This window comes from Cucurbita pepo, unplaced genomic scaffold (genome assembly GCF_002806865.2).
Source record: "Cucurbita pepo subsp. pepo cultivar mu-cu-16 unplaced genomic scaffold, ASM280686v2 Cp4.1_scaffold000438, whole genome shotgun sequence".
Lineage (NCBI taxonomy): Eukaryota > Viridiplantae > Streptophyta > Magnoliopsida > Cucurbitales > Cucurbitaceae > Cucurbita > Cucurbita pepo.
Genome location: NW_019646668.1, coordinates 11,349 through 26,505, shown reverse-complemented (window position 1 = coordinate 26,505; position 15,157 = coordinate 11,349). Strand labels below are relative to the sequence as shown.

Below are 15,157 nucleotides of genomic sequence, written 5' to 3'. Positions count from 1 at the left end.
ATAAAACAAAGAATATAGAAATTAAAATTTCAAAATTATCATATATATATATATATGGTTCAACTTATTATATATAGTTTTATCATATATAATCATCTATATAACTATTTATCATATATAGCTATTTACTATCATATATATTTAGTATGCATAACCGTTGACTAAGCTAAATAATCAGGCTACATAACCCAACACAAACTAATACTTAGATTATGATATTTGGAAAATAGTTCTAAATAGCATGTAAATTAAAATTGAATAAATGTTCATTAGATATTCGAACCTTTGACCTTTTAATCGGGAATATATGCTTTGATTAAATTAAAAGTGTGATTGATTGGGAAGAGTGGAAGATGAACATTTTATTTTTAGTTTTGCATTTGGATATCAAAGAAACATTCATTTACAGATGTGTGTTGTGCATTTGAGTGTGGACGGAGAGCTTTTGGTTGTCCTACGGTTCAGCTGCGACCTCATGATCTGCCTTCTTACCCCACAGCACCAAATACAGACCCAGTATGATAAGGAAAGCTCCTACCAGGCTTCATAACGCAACAGTTTCAGGCAACACCTTCAATTCAATACAGACATAGTAGAGGAAGGGAGTGGCTTACCTGCCCACATGAAGCCGCTCTGAGAACACAAATGCTGAGAATATGGCCACAAATATCAGCATTAGGGGATTAAACATTGAAGTAAAAACAGGCCCGTTGCGGCTGATGCACCAAGTTTGTAGGAAATACCCGACGCCCGAAATCACAACGCCCTATATACAAATAGGAGAGTAGATGATTTAAGAAGGGATTTGAGAGTGATAAACTATAACAGTCCAAGTCTACCGCTAACATATATTATTCATTTTGGTTTGAAAACACGTCAACACACACAAATCGAGAAGCTAGAGCCAAGCATCGAGCGGTGTGTCAGCGAGAATGTTGGCCTACAAGGAAAGGAGATTGTGAGATCTCACTCGATTGGAGAAGAAAACAAAACCTTTCTTGTAAGCGTGTCGAAACCTCTATCTTGTAGGCACTTTTAAAATCATGAGGGTGACGTATGCAAAAACACATAATATCTGTTAGCAGTGAATTTCAAAATTTTTCATTTATTTTTATTAAGGTTTCTTATTGTTTATAAAAGAAAATTAGTTATTTGAAGAATCTCTTTCCCTATAACTTCTATTTTATCGTATAATTTCTATTAAAAAATGTAAATAAGAAATTAATATATGCTTCTATATAATGTTCTATCAAAAAAAAGTTTAATTTTAATATTACGACATTGTTTTTTATTACAAAAAAAAGTCTATGTTATAATATATAAATAATAATATTTATACAAAGTCAAAGTTCGTTGTTTTGACTCTAGTTTCACAAACTTTAGGCTTATTAGCCCAAATAAAATATAATTACCGGAAATCAAATAAGACCCATTTGTAAAATGTCATGGAAATGTAATGGAAACACAAAAAATTATTATAATTTATAATAGAAAAATATATATTTTATTGTTATATGTAAAAAAAGTAGGGACGATTGGGGTAGAACAGGGAATTAGGCACGGACGGAGACGTCAGCTCTATTTATCTAATGGGGAGAAACCTCTCACATGCTTCTCTCATTCCCGGTTTAAACAGTGATTTCCTGCCTTATTTGTAATAGGTCCCCGTAGAGTAAATAAATCAATCGACTATACTCACACAATATACGATGGTTAAGAGGCGTGCATCCCATTGCAGCTTCCATTTTTCTAAATCTCTAGCAAAGATCAAGGCAAGGAAGCCAGATTGTGCAGTTGCAAACAAGCACATTAAAACAGTGATGGTCAATTGTGCTGGGTATTTTCTAGTGACTAATGCCTGCAAGCCATTGAAATTCGATGAGCATATTTCATTTGCTTCCATACAAAGAAGACTTTGAATGAACTTACCAGTAAAATTAGCCATGCACTCCAAGCAACCTCACTTACAAGAATTAAACCCGAGCCCTTTATCCAATCCTCGCCACTGCTATGTCCCGAGCCTTGATTCTTGTACACGTCTATGAGTGGCTCCTTGAACATGCCTTTGGTTACATATGGTCCTTTCCAAAACGTGAAAACAAAGGAACCACCAATGCACACAATCGTCCCCAACACTTTAGCACCACCTCTCGCAGTTTTGATATTCACTCTCTCCAATCTTTCAAGATAAAAAATTTATGAATATTTTTATTAATTTATATGGAAAAAGAATAGATACAGTACCGAAACAGAACGGCCATGACAAATGTCAAGCTCGGAATGATGTTGCTGAAAGTGGTAGTTACTATAGGCGAAGTATAACTGATTCCAGCGTAGAATAGATTCAGGTGAATCGTTGAGCCTAAGATTGCGAGCAAAAAGATGTTTATCGTCATCGAAAGCGTGAGAGAAGTCCGTTTGTTTCTATAGAAAGCCACCATATAATCAACCATTAAGCAAAGAAAATGATACAAGAAGCAAACAATTTCGATCGCACCTATCTATGAGATAAGCAAAAGGAGCCAAGACGAGGAAGGCTATGAAATGGCGATAAACGATGAAGACCAAAGGGTTAAGACCCTTGTCGCTAGCGATCTTCACCAGAATGTGGGATCCGCCATACGCAATATACACCAACACCATTGCTGCACATGGCGCATACAGCTTCCTCATTGACACTCCCGCAGTTGCCATCGCATTTCCCCTTTGGGTCTCAAATAAATAACCACAATTATATATTTAAAACTTAAAAGTAACATATTTGTGATTTATTTATTACATAATTCTTAAAATAAATTCCTCCCCTTTTAATTTTGTGTCTAATAAGTCGAGTAGCTAATGTCTGTGAATTTATTTTATTTTATATTTATATATTAGTTAAATTACAAATTTAATCTAAATACATTGTGGAGTTTCAATTCTTTTAAAATTTAGAAATTTTCAATTTTTCGTTTATATAAAATTCAAATTTAAAAATGGATTGACGACTTTTAAAAATTCATAAACTAAAGGAATAACAAATAAAATGGTGAAAGTATGGATTAAATTAATAATTTAACTTTATTTACTTTTTATAGAAAAGTTGTTAGGAAGGGAGAGAATTTTTATTTTATTTGGAAGATTTAATTAGTTTATATTTTTAATATTGGTAGGTATTAATTGGTATCTTGTGTCGTGATTAAAGGTTGCGAATATGAATGAAGATTGAACCTTCCATCCTAATTCTTTTTCTTATTCTTAAATCTGTATTCTTTCGCTGAGTAATAATATTTTCATATCTATTCACACTTTTGAGTGGTAGATATTGCGTCATGATTTGTGAGTTTTTTTTTTTTTTTTTTTCTTCTTCGGACTAAATGAACACACTTTACTAAAGCATTTGATCCTCGAATACTTTGGAGATGATGGTCATTAAGCATCTTTAGTGGTGCATTTTGAGCATACATTCTTTTTTAACTTTACATTTAATTAAAAATGGTTAATTACAATTAAGATGTTATCCTTTACTTATATTGAAAAATTAGGATGAGCACAAACCAACATGAGTCTGTCACCCAACTTAAAATTGTTCCAATTCGTTCCCCTCTTCAACCGATGTGGATTCTTAGCATTTGTGATTAAGGAGTTTGCATATACACGAACGTCTTTAGATCTAATTAATTTGAGTTTTCATATTTGAAGACGTATCATTAACCATTACTAGTTTTTGCAATTGTATATCAAATAAAAGATTCATGTGGTCGTTTATGTTACAGAATCCTTTACTTGGCTATGATTTACAGATGTATTCTGCATTTCAGTGTCAACAAACACCTTATCTTTCTCCTGTGGTTCAGCTGCCACCACATGATCTGCTTTCTTCCCCCACAGCACCAAGTACAGACCCAGTACGATAAAGAAAGCTCCTACCAGGCTTCATAACGCAACAGTTTCAGGAAACACCTTCAATTTAATACAAACATAGTAGAGGAAGGGAGTGGCTTACCTGCCCACATGAAGCCGCTCTGAGAATACAAATGCTGAGAATATGGCCACAAATATCAGCATTAAGGGGCTAAACATTGAAGTAAAAACAGGCCCGTTGCGGCTGATGCACCAGGTTTGTAGGAAATACCCCACGCCCGAAATCACTATGCCCTGTACATCAAACCCGAAAACAAAGGTTTGGATTGAGTTGCTCGAGTTCTCGTATAATAGCCCAAGAGCTCACCCCTAGATATAGTCCTTTTTGGGTTTCCCCTCAAAAATATTAAAACGCATCTACTACCTTTTAAAAAATGTTTCGTTCTCCCCTCTTACATAAGATCTCATACTTAGAGCCCAAAGAAGACAATATCTTGCTTGGGCCATTACGAATGGTATAAGAGCCAAACAACAGGCGATGAGTGTTGAGGACGCTGGACCCTGAAGGGGTGGATTGTGAGATCGCACGTAGGTTGAGGAGGGGAACGAATCATTATTTATAAAAGTGAGGAAACCTCTCACTAGCAGACTTGTTGCTAGTTTTAAAAAATTGGAGGGAAATTCAAAAAGAAAAACCCACATAACACAATATCTACTAACCGTGTACTTGAGCCGTTACATCTCAAAATAGACTATACACTCACACTGTATACGATGGTTAATAGCCGTGCATCCCACTGCAGCTTCCATTTTTGTGGATCTCTAGCAAAGATCAAGGCAAGGAAGCCAGATTGTGCAGTTGCAAAGAAGCAAATCAATACAGTCATGGTCAATTGAGCTGGGTATTTTCTGGTGACAAATGCCTGCAAGCCAAGCCAAGGCATTGAGATTTGATGACCATATTTCATTAGCTTCCATAAAAGAAGAGTTTGAACTACCTGTAGAATTAGCCATATACTCCAAGCAATATCGCTTATAAGAATAAAAGCTGAGCCCTTGATCCAATCCTTGCCACTGCTATTCCCAGAGTCATGATTCTTGTATATGTCTATGAGTGGCTCCTTGAAGATGGCTTTGGTCACATACGGTCCTTTCCATAACGTGAAAATAAGGGAACCACCGATGCACAGAATCGTCCCCAACACTTTAGCACCACCTCCGGCACTTCTAATATTCACCTTCTCCAATCTTTATTCAACATCAGTATTTGAAACTAATTAATTATTAATCACTTATCTCTAATTTTAAAGCTTAAAATATTATTTAAATATCATATAGAATGAATTTATGATCTTTACTACAGTATTTTAACATGATATTAGAAAATAAAAATAAATAAAGAAATAATGATTATTAAAAAAAAAAAAACTCACTTTTGAAGATACTTTCGTATGAACATTATTTAGCTATAGAAAGAATTCATAGCTTTTTGTGAATTAAATATTAAAAATAAACTTATAAAGTTTTAATTTTAAACCTATAAGGGTACGGGATAAAATCAAATAAAAACAAATAGAAATGTGTGTATTCTTATCCATATTCATGACCTTTAAATAGGATACAAGGTACCAACTAATGTCCTGAACATGGTATCAAAGCATCATTCTTAACAATATGGTACCTGAATAGAACAGCCATGACAAACGTCAAGCTTGGAATGACGTTACTGAAAGCCGAAGCCACTGTCGGCGAAGTATAGCCGATTCCGACGTAAAATAGATTCAGGTGAATGGTTGACCCTAAAATTGCGAGTAAAAAGATCTTAATCGCGGTCGGAATCGTTAGAGAAGCCGGTTTGTTTCTGCAAAATTCAAAGAATCGAATCAAAGTAAAAAATCGTTCCGAGGAACACAAGATGAGTGTTTAATCGCACCTGTCGATGAAATAAGCGAAAGGAGCCAAGAGGAGGAAGGCGATGAAATGGCGATAAACGACGAAGACAAAAGGATTAAGATCCTTCTCGCTGGCGATTTTCATGAGAATGTTGGATCCGCCATACCCAATCTGCACCACCACCATAGCTGCACACGACGCATACAGCTTCGTCATTGGGACTCAGAACCTGCGATCGAATCCCCGTTGCCGCAAATAAATAACCAAAATTCTGTACCCTTCAAATCCACGAAACTTCTTCCCCTGTTTAGAAAATCCAAAGTCCACTACTTTTGCCATCTACTCGTTTTCTTATTTTTATTATTTTTATTAGTTTTATTATTTTTATCATTTATATTTTGAGTTCAATTGACAAAAGTACCCTCAATATAAATTATTTAAATTTAGATATTATATTCATTTTTAGTTGGAAGTACCCATGTAAGTAGTTGGATATTGTAATAAATTTAATTTAATTTAATTTATAAAAGTAATTTAGCCTAGTTGATAGATATAGACATCGCCATAAGAATTAGCTCTTCCATTCAATAGGGCTCCAATTGGCTTAGTTGACTTATTTGAATAGTTTTAAATAATTTGAAAATTGTTTTTTATTTAATCAACTTTATCGTTCATGGAATAAAGTTCCACTAGATGATTTTTCGTATTTACGTTATATTGTTATTATAGTTTAGAAGTAGCATTTTCTTCTCTGAACTTCGATAGATTATGTTTTGTTTTTTTATTTCAATTGTGTTTTCACCGTCATCTTACACTCCCTTCACTACATTTAGTTGGAATTGATATACACTTTCAAAACATTTATCTAATTTAGGATACTCGAGCAACTAAAATATTAAATAGGATGGATTGGTGGTAGTTGTTGTAAAGCAAGTGAGTTAATAAACATTCTTTTCTAAAGCATTTTATCCCGAATGAGGTGACATAAACCTAATTTATAAATATCGAATAATTTCGAATATTGTCGGAAATTATAGACACCAAATATTGTCTTCTTAAATATAAAATCTTTATATATTTTACCTTTTCGTTTAAGTTTCACAAGTTCGAACAAAAAAAAATAAGTGTTTTCTTCGATGATGAAAGCATCCATAATTTTTTTTTTGAATCATTTCAAAATTAAAGTTGGTAATTGATAATTATTTAGTTTTTTTAATAAAAATCGATAATTATTTAGCTTTTATAATTGTGTTGAGTAATTTTCTAATCACTATTTTCATTTTACTAATTAATCCAAAAAATGTTTTCAATTATCTTTCAAATAATAAATAAATAAATAAATAAATAAATAAAATCGTTCCACGTCACTAAAAGGAAACCAACAGGTAAAGTTCCCGTGGATTTGGGTGGAAGTAATTAATATTCACATTAATGAGTCAGCAAATTGGGAGATGACTTGACTTGGACACGACAGATCGTATCACTACGTTGGAAAAACGATTCCAAGTTTTACTTTAATTAACGGTGTGGGACCCGCCCATCGCACACCGTTGGATTATATATATATACATATACATATATATATATATATATATATATATATATATTTTAATTTGGCTGTTACTTTATTTTCTCCAATTATGAAAATTTTTATTTAGTTTTTAGTTATAATATTCTTCTTTAGAATTAAAGAAAAAAAAACCATTTTTACTCAAAGTTTTGTTCATTGAAGATCCAAAAATTAAAAATAATAATAATAAAAATTAGAGTAATTAGAAACGAAATGAAAGTAGCAAGAGCATAATTCACGGTAATTAATATGTTTTTTTTTTAAAAAAAAAAAAGTTTAAATCTTCATAGTTCTACCTTTGTTGTAGTGAGAAAATAAAAGAAATACCTCATAATACCGATGATCATGTTATTTAAGAGAACTTTATCAAATTAACATGTCATGGTGACCTCTAATAATCAAATGATTAGTTCATCATCTCTAAAATCGTGTGAGTTATTCAACTTATAAAGAGTCAAATACCAATTTCTTATCACAACTGTAATAACTCTAGCTCACCGCTAGTAGATATTGTACTATTTGAGCTTTTCCTTTCGGACTTTCCCTCAAAGTTTTTAAAGCGCGTCTGTTAGGGAAAAGTTTCCTTATAATAAGGAAGGTTTATTTCTTCTCCCCAATTGTGTAAGATTTCACAATTCACCTCCCTTTGGGGCCCAGCGTCATCGTTGACACTCGTTCCCTTCTCCAATCAATATGGTACTCTCAATCCCCCCTTTCGGGGCCTAGTGTCCTTGCTGCTAAAGAATTCGATCTCTCGACTAGATTTCCCCCACCAATCCTATAAACTGAATCAATGAGTGCAATACAAAATTTATAAAATGTCACGTTTTGTCATTATGAGGTGCAATAGTTGACTAGATTTACAGTATTTATTCATTATGAGGTGCAATAGTTGACTAGATTTACGGTATTTATTCGTGTTTTTGAAAAATCTTCTTGTAGTAACATTTTAAAGGTATAGATTTTAATAAGCTTATCGACCTATGATCATTGTTGTCTCTACCTCATAAGTCATTGGTCAAGACTCCAGAATTTTAGTCAAATTTCCACTTCAATAGTTTGAAATTTAATGGCTGAGTGAAGCTCACTTCTCTATCGTGGACCAAATTTTCAGCCAACCGGTCAACGGCCACTTACGGTCAAACTACTCCATCAAAACGTCGTCGTTTCCAATTCCATTTTTGTAAAACAGAAGTCTCCCGTCTTCTACTATATTTATTTATTAATTAATTTACTTACGTAGTAAATAATAAATATATTTTTTTTTTTAAGTATGAAACTATATTCTAATATTTAAATTTAAACTTTTAGAAATAACTTTTCTGACACCCGAGTAAATAAGAGGTACATAAATAAACTGAAATCACATTCGAATGAGAGCAATTTTGAGAATAGGATGATTAAGAAATGTTTAAAGAAAATAAAAATTACTCTATATCAATAATGTACACCTTTGTTTAAGTAACGTCTATATCGCACGAGAATGCCACGACTATCAGGTGCCAAATTCAAGTTCTAAATCCTAAGATGAATGGTTACCGTTTATGGTCTATTCAAGTTCTATTCCACACCCTTATAAACGGAATTTCGTTCTCCTCCCCAACAGATGTGGGATCTCATAATCATGTTTAACTATGAAGTACGAGTCATGTCAATTATTAAAAAAGACTTCAATTATCAAGAGTTAAAAGACAATTCCGACAGACAATATGAGTCATTTCAGCAATATAGAATTGCTCCAAGTAAAACACACTCAATTATAAAGCTTTTATTTAAGTCTTTTTTAATCATCTTATCCTCAAGATCACCTTAATCCGAATGTGGTATCGGTTCTGTATCCCTCGTTTACTTGAATGTCACCTATTATATTTATATGGATGAAATATTATTAAATTTATTTGGATGGTTTACATTTTTAAATAAAATTGATGTCTATTGTTATATTACAATTCCTAACTTTTAATAGAATAGAATCGAATAAGAATATTAATATAAATTTGATTTCATTTATAATTTGATTTTAGTTTTAAAAATTGAAGTCTTTGATATATCACTCGAAATTTCTTGACAATTTCTTTCCAACAATTTGGAAGTTTAATAACTTACAACACAACACGATCCTTATTTGTTCCGAATATTTTATAGTAGTATCAACAACTTACAATACAAATGACGATGATGTTTGGTAGCTTCTATAACTTAGTGATGGTCTTTCTTTTAAATTTAATTGTTTTGCCAACAACAACTTGTGTATTTATCTATCCAGCGTGCGCGGCCCAGACCATACATCATGTGCGGCCCAGCCGAACCAACAAACGAAACGAAGCACAACCAGCGTGCGCCGCCCAGCCCAACCAGCGTGTGCGGCCAAGCCCACTCGAGAGAGCGCGGCCTAGCCCATTGAGCGAGTACGGCTAGCCCAATCGAGCGTGTGCGGCCTAGCCAATCCAACGTGCGAGGCCCAGCCCATCCGGCGTGTGTGGCACAGCCCATCCAGCGTGTGCGGCACAGCCAATCCAGAGTGCGCGACCCAACCAATCCAGCAACAGCGGCCCAGCCCATCCCGCGTTTGCGGCTCACACATCCAGCCTGTCCAGTGTGCGCGGCCCAGCACCTCCGGAGTGCGCAGCCCAGTCCACTATATCGTGCGCGGCCCAACACACCTGCGAGCGCGGCCCAATCCATCCATGGAGCGAGCCCAGCCCACTCAAGCGTACGCGCACCAGCCCAACCCGCGAGCGAGGCCCAGACCAACCTGCGTGTGCGCCCAGACCAACCCGCTTTCGCGGCCCAGCCCACTCGAGAGTGCGCGGCCCAGCTGATCCCGCGTGCGCGGCCAGCCCACCAGCCCACTCTAGCTTGTTTGGCCCATCCATCCAGCGTGCGCGGCCCATCCCAGCTCATCCTGCGTGCGCCCCCCAGCCCATTCCGCGAGCGAGGTCCAGCCGACGCTGCGTTGCGGCCTAGTCCACCAGCCCAATTAAGCATGTGCAGCCCAACTAATCCGGCGTGTACGGCCCAGCCCAAATCAGTCTGCGCGGCCTTGCCCAATCGAGCGTGCGCGGCCTAGCCCAATACAGTGTGCGGCCCAGTCCGTGTAGTGTGCCCGGACCAGCCCACTATAGCTTGTGCGGCCCAATCCATCCAGCGTTCGCGGACCAGCCCAGCCCTTGAACGAGGCCCAACCCAATCCATCGGGCGCGTCCTCGCCTATCGCGCGTGCAAAGCCCAGCCCGTGCAGCGTCTGCGTTCCGGCCCACCAGCCCACTCTAACATGTGCGGCTCAACCCATCCAGCGTGCGCAGCGTAGCCTCTCCAGCGTGTGCGGCCATGCCCAGTCCAGCCTGTGCGGCCCAGCCCAGTCCAGCGTATGCGGCCCAGTCCACTATATTGTGTTCGGTCCAGCCCATCCCACTTTAGCGTGTACTGCCCAGCCCACTCAAGCGTTTGTCGCCTAGCCCACTTCAGAGTGGTCGGCCCAGCCCACTCTAGCGTGTGCGGTATCACTTGCCTCCCATACACGATCCAACGATCAGGAGAATTTCTTCCCTTCAAATTTCTTCCCTTCAAAGCTTGCAAATCTTTGAGTCTCTTTATTTCATTTATGTTCTGAACAAGCTATTTCCAACACAAATAATGGTACAACAAAAAAACAGTGAAACAAAACAACAGCGCTGCCACACGGTGTGTTCTGTAGTTAACTTGCAACGTTTGCAGCTGAAATTGGAGAAATCCTCGTTTCTCTCACACTTTCATTCCCTTGATTATCATTTACAGATGTATTCTGCATTTCAGTGTCAACGATGCAGATAAGGGAATCGTCGATGCAGATAACCGTCCCCAACACTTTATCACCACTTCTCCATTATACATATTTTAAAAATCTTAGGAAGAACCAAAAGAGAAAACAGAAAGAACACAATATTTGATTGGAGAAAGTGAATATCAAGACTGCAAGAGGTGGTGCTAAATGTTGAGGACGGTTATCTGCATTGGCGGTTCCCTTATTTTCAGGTTCTTGAAGGGACCCCACGTAACCAAAGCCATCTTCAAGGAGCCACTCATAAACATATACAAGAATCATGACTCTGGGAATAGCAGTGGCAAGGATTGGATCAAGGGCTCAGCTTTTATTGTTCTCAGTGAGATGTCTTGGAGTGCATGGCTAATTCTACAGGTAACTAACTCCATTCCTAGTCCAATATGTCACATCCACCAATCAGATAAATATATTGAAATTTTAGACATAAAAAATCTATGCCCTCAACTTCGACTATATCTTTAAACGTAAAGGGAGAAAAAAATGTATTCGATCAAAATCAAAAGTAAGGATTCGCTCAAGAAAATACATCACCTTTAAATCAATATTAATATTATTTAGAGATAGAAGATATTTAAGCGTTTATAAAGTTGAAAAGTTTACATTTCTATGTTTGTCAATTTTAAAATAATAATAATAATAAATTACACAACATAGTTTTTGAATGTTTCATATTTATCGACAAAATGAAAACCATAAGAGAAAATGTGTGTAAAAATGAAAATTTAGTATAACTACACCCACATTTTAAAAGTTGGGAAAAAGTTTATAAAATAAAACTGATAGTAAAACAATTATATGACCTGATAACTCGTCGCTAGCCACTTTCATGAGAATTGGATCTGCAATGTTAGACGAACACGTCTCCCCATAATGGTATGATATTGTCCACTTTGAGCATAAGTTCTTATGGTTTTCCTTTGGGCATCTCTAAAAGGCTTAGTACCAATGGAGAGAGTATCCTTAAATTAACCGATGTGAGACTTCCATCGTCCAACAAGCCATACCCAATTTGCACCGCCACCATGGCTGCACACGACGCATACAGCTTCGCCATTGAGACGCCGCAATTGCGATCGCACGAAGGTGCTTGGAGTGTTTGCCAATTAAACCCTTTGTCGAAAATAAATAAGCAAAATTCTGTAGCCTTCAAAGCTACGAAACTGCTTACTGCTTGCCGTCTTTCAGGATGAAAAGTCTAATACTGCTGCCGTCTACTCCTTTTATTCTTTTATTATCTTTTATTTTTCTGAATTAAAATACAAAAATAAAATAATAATAATAATAATAAATAATACTACTAAAAAACTGATGTTATCTTCTATATATATATATTAAACATATGAAACACATTAAAACGACATCATTTTGGGTGTTGTAAGTTGCATGGAAATAAATCAAAGTAAGAGCCAAAAGAAATAATGAATATTTTGTTTTTTCCTTATAATACTTATTTCCATTTTTAAAAAGTCTTTAATAAAGGTAATAATGGGGTGGCCCCCACCCAGCCCACTCGATTTGTGCGCGGTCCGGCCCACTTCAAGCGTGTGCGGCCCAGCCTACTACAGCGAGTGAGCCCAGCCCACAACCATCGTGTTCGGCCCAGCCCACAACAATCGTATACGTCCCAGCCCACACCCAGCGTGCGCGCCCTAGCCCACTCCCATCGTTCTCGGCCGAGCCCACTCCCATTGTGCGCGGCCCAACCCTCTTCCAGCGTGCGTAGTCCGGCCCAGCCCACACCCAGCGTGCGCGTCCTAGCCCACTTCCATCGTGTGCGGCCAGCCCACTCCCAGTGTGTGCGGTCAGCGTGTGCCACCCAGCCCACACCCAGAGTACGCGGCCCAGCCCAGTCCCAGCGTGTTCGGCCCAGCCCTGTCCCAGCGTGCGCGGCCCAGCCCAGTCTCTACGTGTGCAGTCCATCCCAATTCCAGCGTGCATGGCCCAGCCTTCTCCAGCGTCGGCGTCACAGCCCACTACAGTGTGTTCGGCCCAGCCCAGTAACAGTGAATGCGGCCCAGCCCACAACCATCGTATACGTCCCAGCCCACACCCAGCGTGTGCGGCCTAGCCCACGCCCATCGTGTTCGGCCCATCCCACTCCCAGCGTGCGCGGACCATCCCATCCAGCTTTTGCGGCCCAGCATATCCAGTGTGTTTGACCCTGCCCGCTCCAACGTGTGGGTCAGTCCATCCAGCGTGTCTGACCTAATAATTTCTTGAGAAGTCAAACCATTCAAACTAATGAAAGGTCTATTTTTTTGTTTTGCTTCTTTTTTGAAAATTCAATAATCTTTTGAACGTTTAAGGAGTAAACCAACCTGTTCAGATCATCAAAACTTGACAAATATTTTCACTATTGCGAAGACAAAATTGTTATTGACCTACACTCTCAAGTTAGGTGTTATTGTTTGACCTTCTCTATTTTCTGAAAGCGAAGTTGGGTGTTATTGACATAAACGTTGAGATATAATATTTAAAAAATATATTCTAATAATTAGTTACGATATATATCTTAGATACTCCTAATTTTTATTTTATTCTTAATATTTAATTATTAAGATATTAGTTGGTAGCTTATATCTTATTTAAACAGTTATGAATATCAATGAGAATACGTACCTTCGATCCCAATTCTATTTCTTATTTTAACAGATTATTGATCCAACTAACTCGAACTTTTAATAAATAAAAAGAGTCATGTAACCAGAATCAAGACTCTGAACAATGCAGTGGCAAGGATTGGATGAAGGGCTCAGCTTTTATTTGTTCTAAGTGAGATGTCTTGGAGTGCATGGCTAATTCTACACTTAACCAACTCCATTCTAAATATAGACTTATATAAGTATAGATACAATACAAGAACAGTGAAAGAACAAAGTGCTGCCACATGGTGTGTTCTGTAGTTAACTTGCAACATTTGCAGCTCAAATCGGAGAAATTCTGGTTTCTCTTACACTATCTTTCACTTCATTATCATTTACAGATGTATTCTGCATTTCAGTGTCAACGAACCCCTTTTCATTGTCCTGCTGTTCATCCGCCACCACATGATCTGCCTTCTTCCCCCACAGCACCAAATACAGACCCAATACGATAAAGAAAGCTCCCACCAAGCTTCATAGCACAACAGTTTCAGTTAACACCTTCAATTCAATACAAACATGGTAGAGGAAGGGAGTGGCTTACCTGCCCACATGAAGCCTCTCTGAGAACACAAATGCTGAGAATATGGCCACAAATATCAGCATTAGGGGGTTAAATATTGAAGTAAAAACTGGCCCATTGTGGCTGATGACCCAGGTTTGTACGAAATACCCGACCGCCGAAATAATAATGCCCTACACACATCCGTTATAGTTTGTTTAGAAGTTAGTTGATAGCTTGTATCCTATACGAGACAATACACTCACACTATATACGATGGTTAACAACCGTGCATCCCATTGCAGCTTCCATTTTTCTGGATCTCTTGCGAAGAACAAGGCAAGGAAGCCAGATTGTGCAGTTGCAAACACGCAAGTTAGAACAGTAATGGTCAATTTAGCTGGGTATTTTCTGGTGACAAATGTCTGCAAGGCATTGAGATTTGATGAGCCTATTTCATTTGGTTGCATAAAATAAGACTAAGTTGTTAGACGAACACGACTCTCCACAATGGTATGATATTGTCCACTTTGAGCATAAGCTCTCATGGCTTTGCTTTGGGCTTTCCCAAAAGGCCTCATACCAATGGAGATAGTATTCGTCACTTATAAACCCATGATCTTCCACTAAATTAACCAATGTGGAACACTCCCAATCCCAATAATCCTCAACATAAGTTACCTGTAGAATTAGCCATGCACTCCAAGACATCTCACTTAGAACAATAAAAGCCGAGCCCTTGATCCAATCCTTGCCGCTACTATTCCCAGAGTCCTCATTCTTGTATATGTTTATGAGTGGCTCCTTGAAGATGGCTTTGGTTAAGTATGGTCCTTTCCAGAACGTGAAAATAAGCGAACCACCAATGCAGATAACCGTCCCCA

At 37.6% G+C, this 15,157-nt stretch overlaps 3 protein-coding genes across 3 annotated transcripts in view; all 3 read right to left on the bottom strand.

Moving 5' to 3' along the window:
• Positions 1 to 454: 454 nt before the first annotated feature.
• Positions 455 to 2,702, bottom strand: LOC111785300 (WAT1-related protein At1g43650-like). The gene is made up of 6 exons (XM_023665707.1): positions 2,498 to 2,702; positions 2,245 to 2,424; positions 1,930 to 2,179; positions 1,700 to 1,858; positions 615 to 766; positions 455 to 542 (listed from the first exon to the last, which is right to left on the bottom strand). The coding sequence occupies exons 1-6, from the start codon at positions 2,692 to 2,694 to the stop codon at positions 455 to 457; spliced, it is 1,026 nt and encodes a 341-aa protein (XP_023521475.1). The 5' UTR covers positions 2,695 to 2,702.
• A 970-nt stretch (positions 2,703 to 3,672) lies between these two features.
• LOC111785297 (WAT1-related protein At1g43650-like) overlaps positions 3,673 to 15,157 on the bottom strand; it is an 18,047-nt gene continuing 6,562 nt past the window's right edge. Inside the window, exons 2-8 of the mRNA XM_023665705.1 lie at positions 12,139 to 12,150; positions 5,777 to 5,907; positions 5,525 to 5,704; positions 4,842 to 5,091; positions 4,608 to 4,766; positions 3,986 to 4,137; positions 3,673 to 3,913 (exon numbers count right to left, since the gene is read on the bottom strand). Of these exons, the coding sequence (XP_023521473.1) occupies positions 3,745 to 3,913; positions 3,986 to 4,137; positions 4,608 to 4,766; positions 4,842 to 5,091; positions 5,525 to 5,704; positions 5,777 to 5,907; positions 12,139 to 12,150 (1,053 nt within the window). The 3' untranslated portion in view covers positions 3,673 to 3,744. The remainder of the gene's footprint in view (positions 3,914 to 3,985; positions 4,138 to 4,607; positions 4,767 to 4,841; positions 5,092 to 5,524; positions 5,705 to 5,776; positions 5,908 to 12,138; positions 12,151 to 15,157) is intronic.
• On the bottom strand, positions 13,848 to 14,478 carry LOC111785299 (WAT1-related protein At4g08300-like). The gene is made up of 2 exons (XM_023665706.1): positions 14,316 to 14,478; positions 13,848 to 14,243 (listed from the first exon to the last, which is right to left on the bottom strand). The coding sequence occupies exons 1-2, from the start codon at positions 14,375 to 14,377 to the stop codon at positions 14,054 to 14,056; spliced, it is 252 nt and encodes an 83-aa protein (XP_023521474.1). The 5' UTR covers positions 14,378 to 14,478; the 3' UTR covers positions 13,848 to 14,053.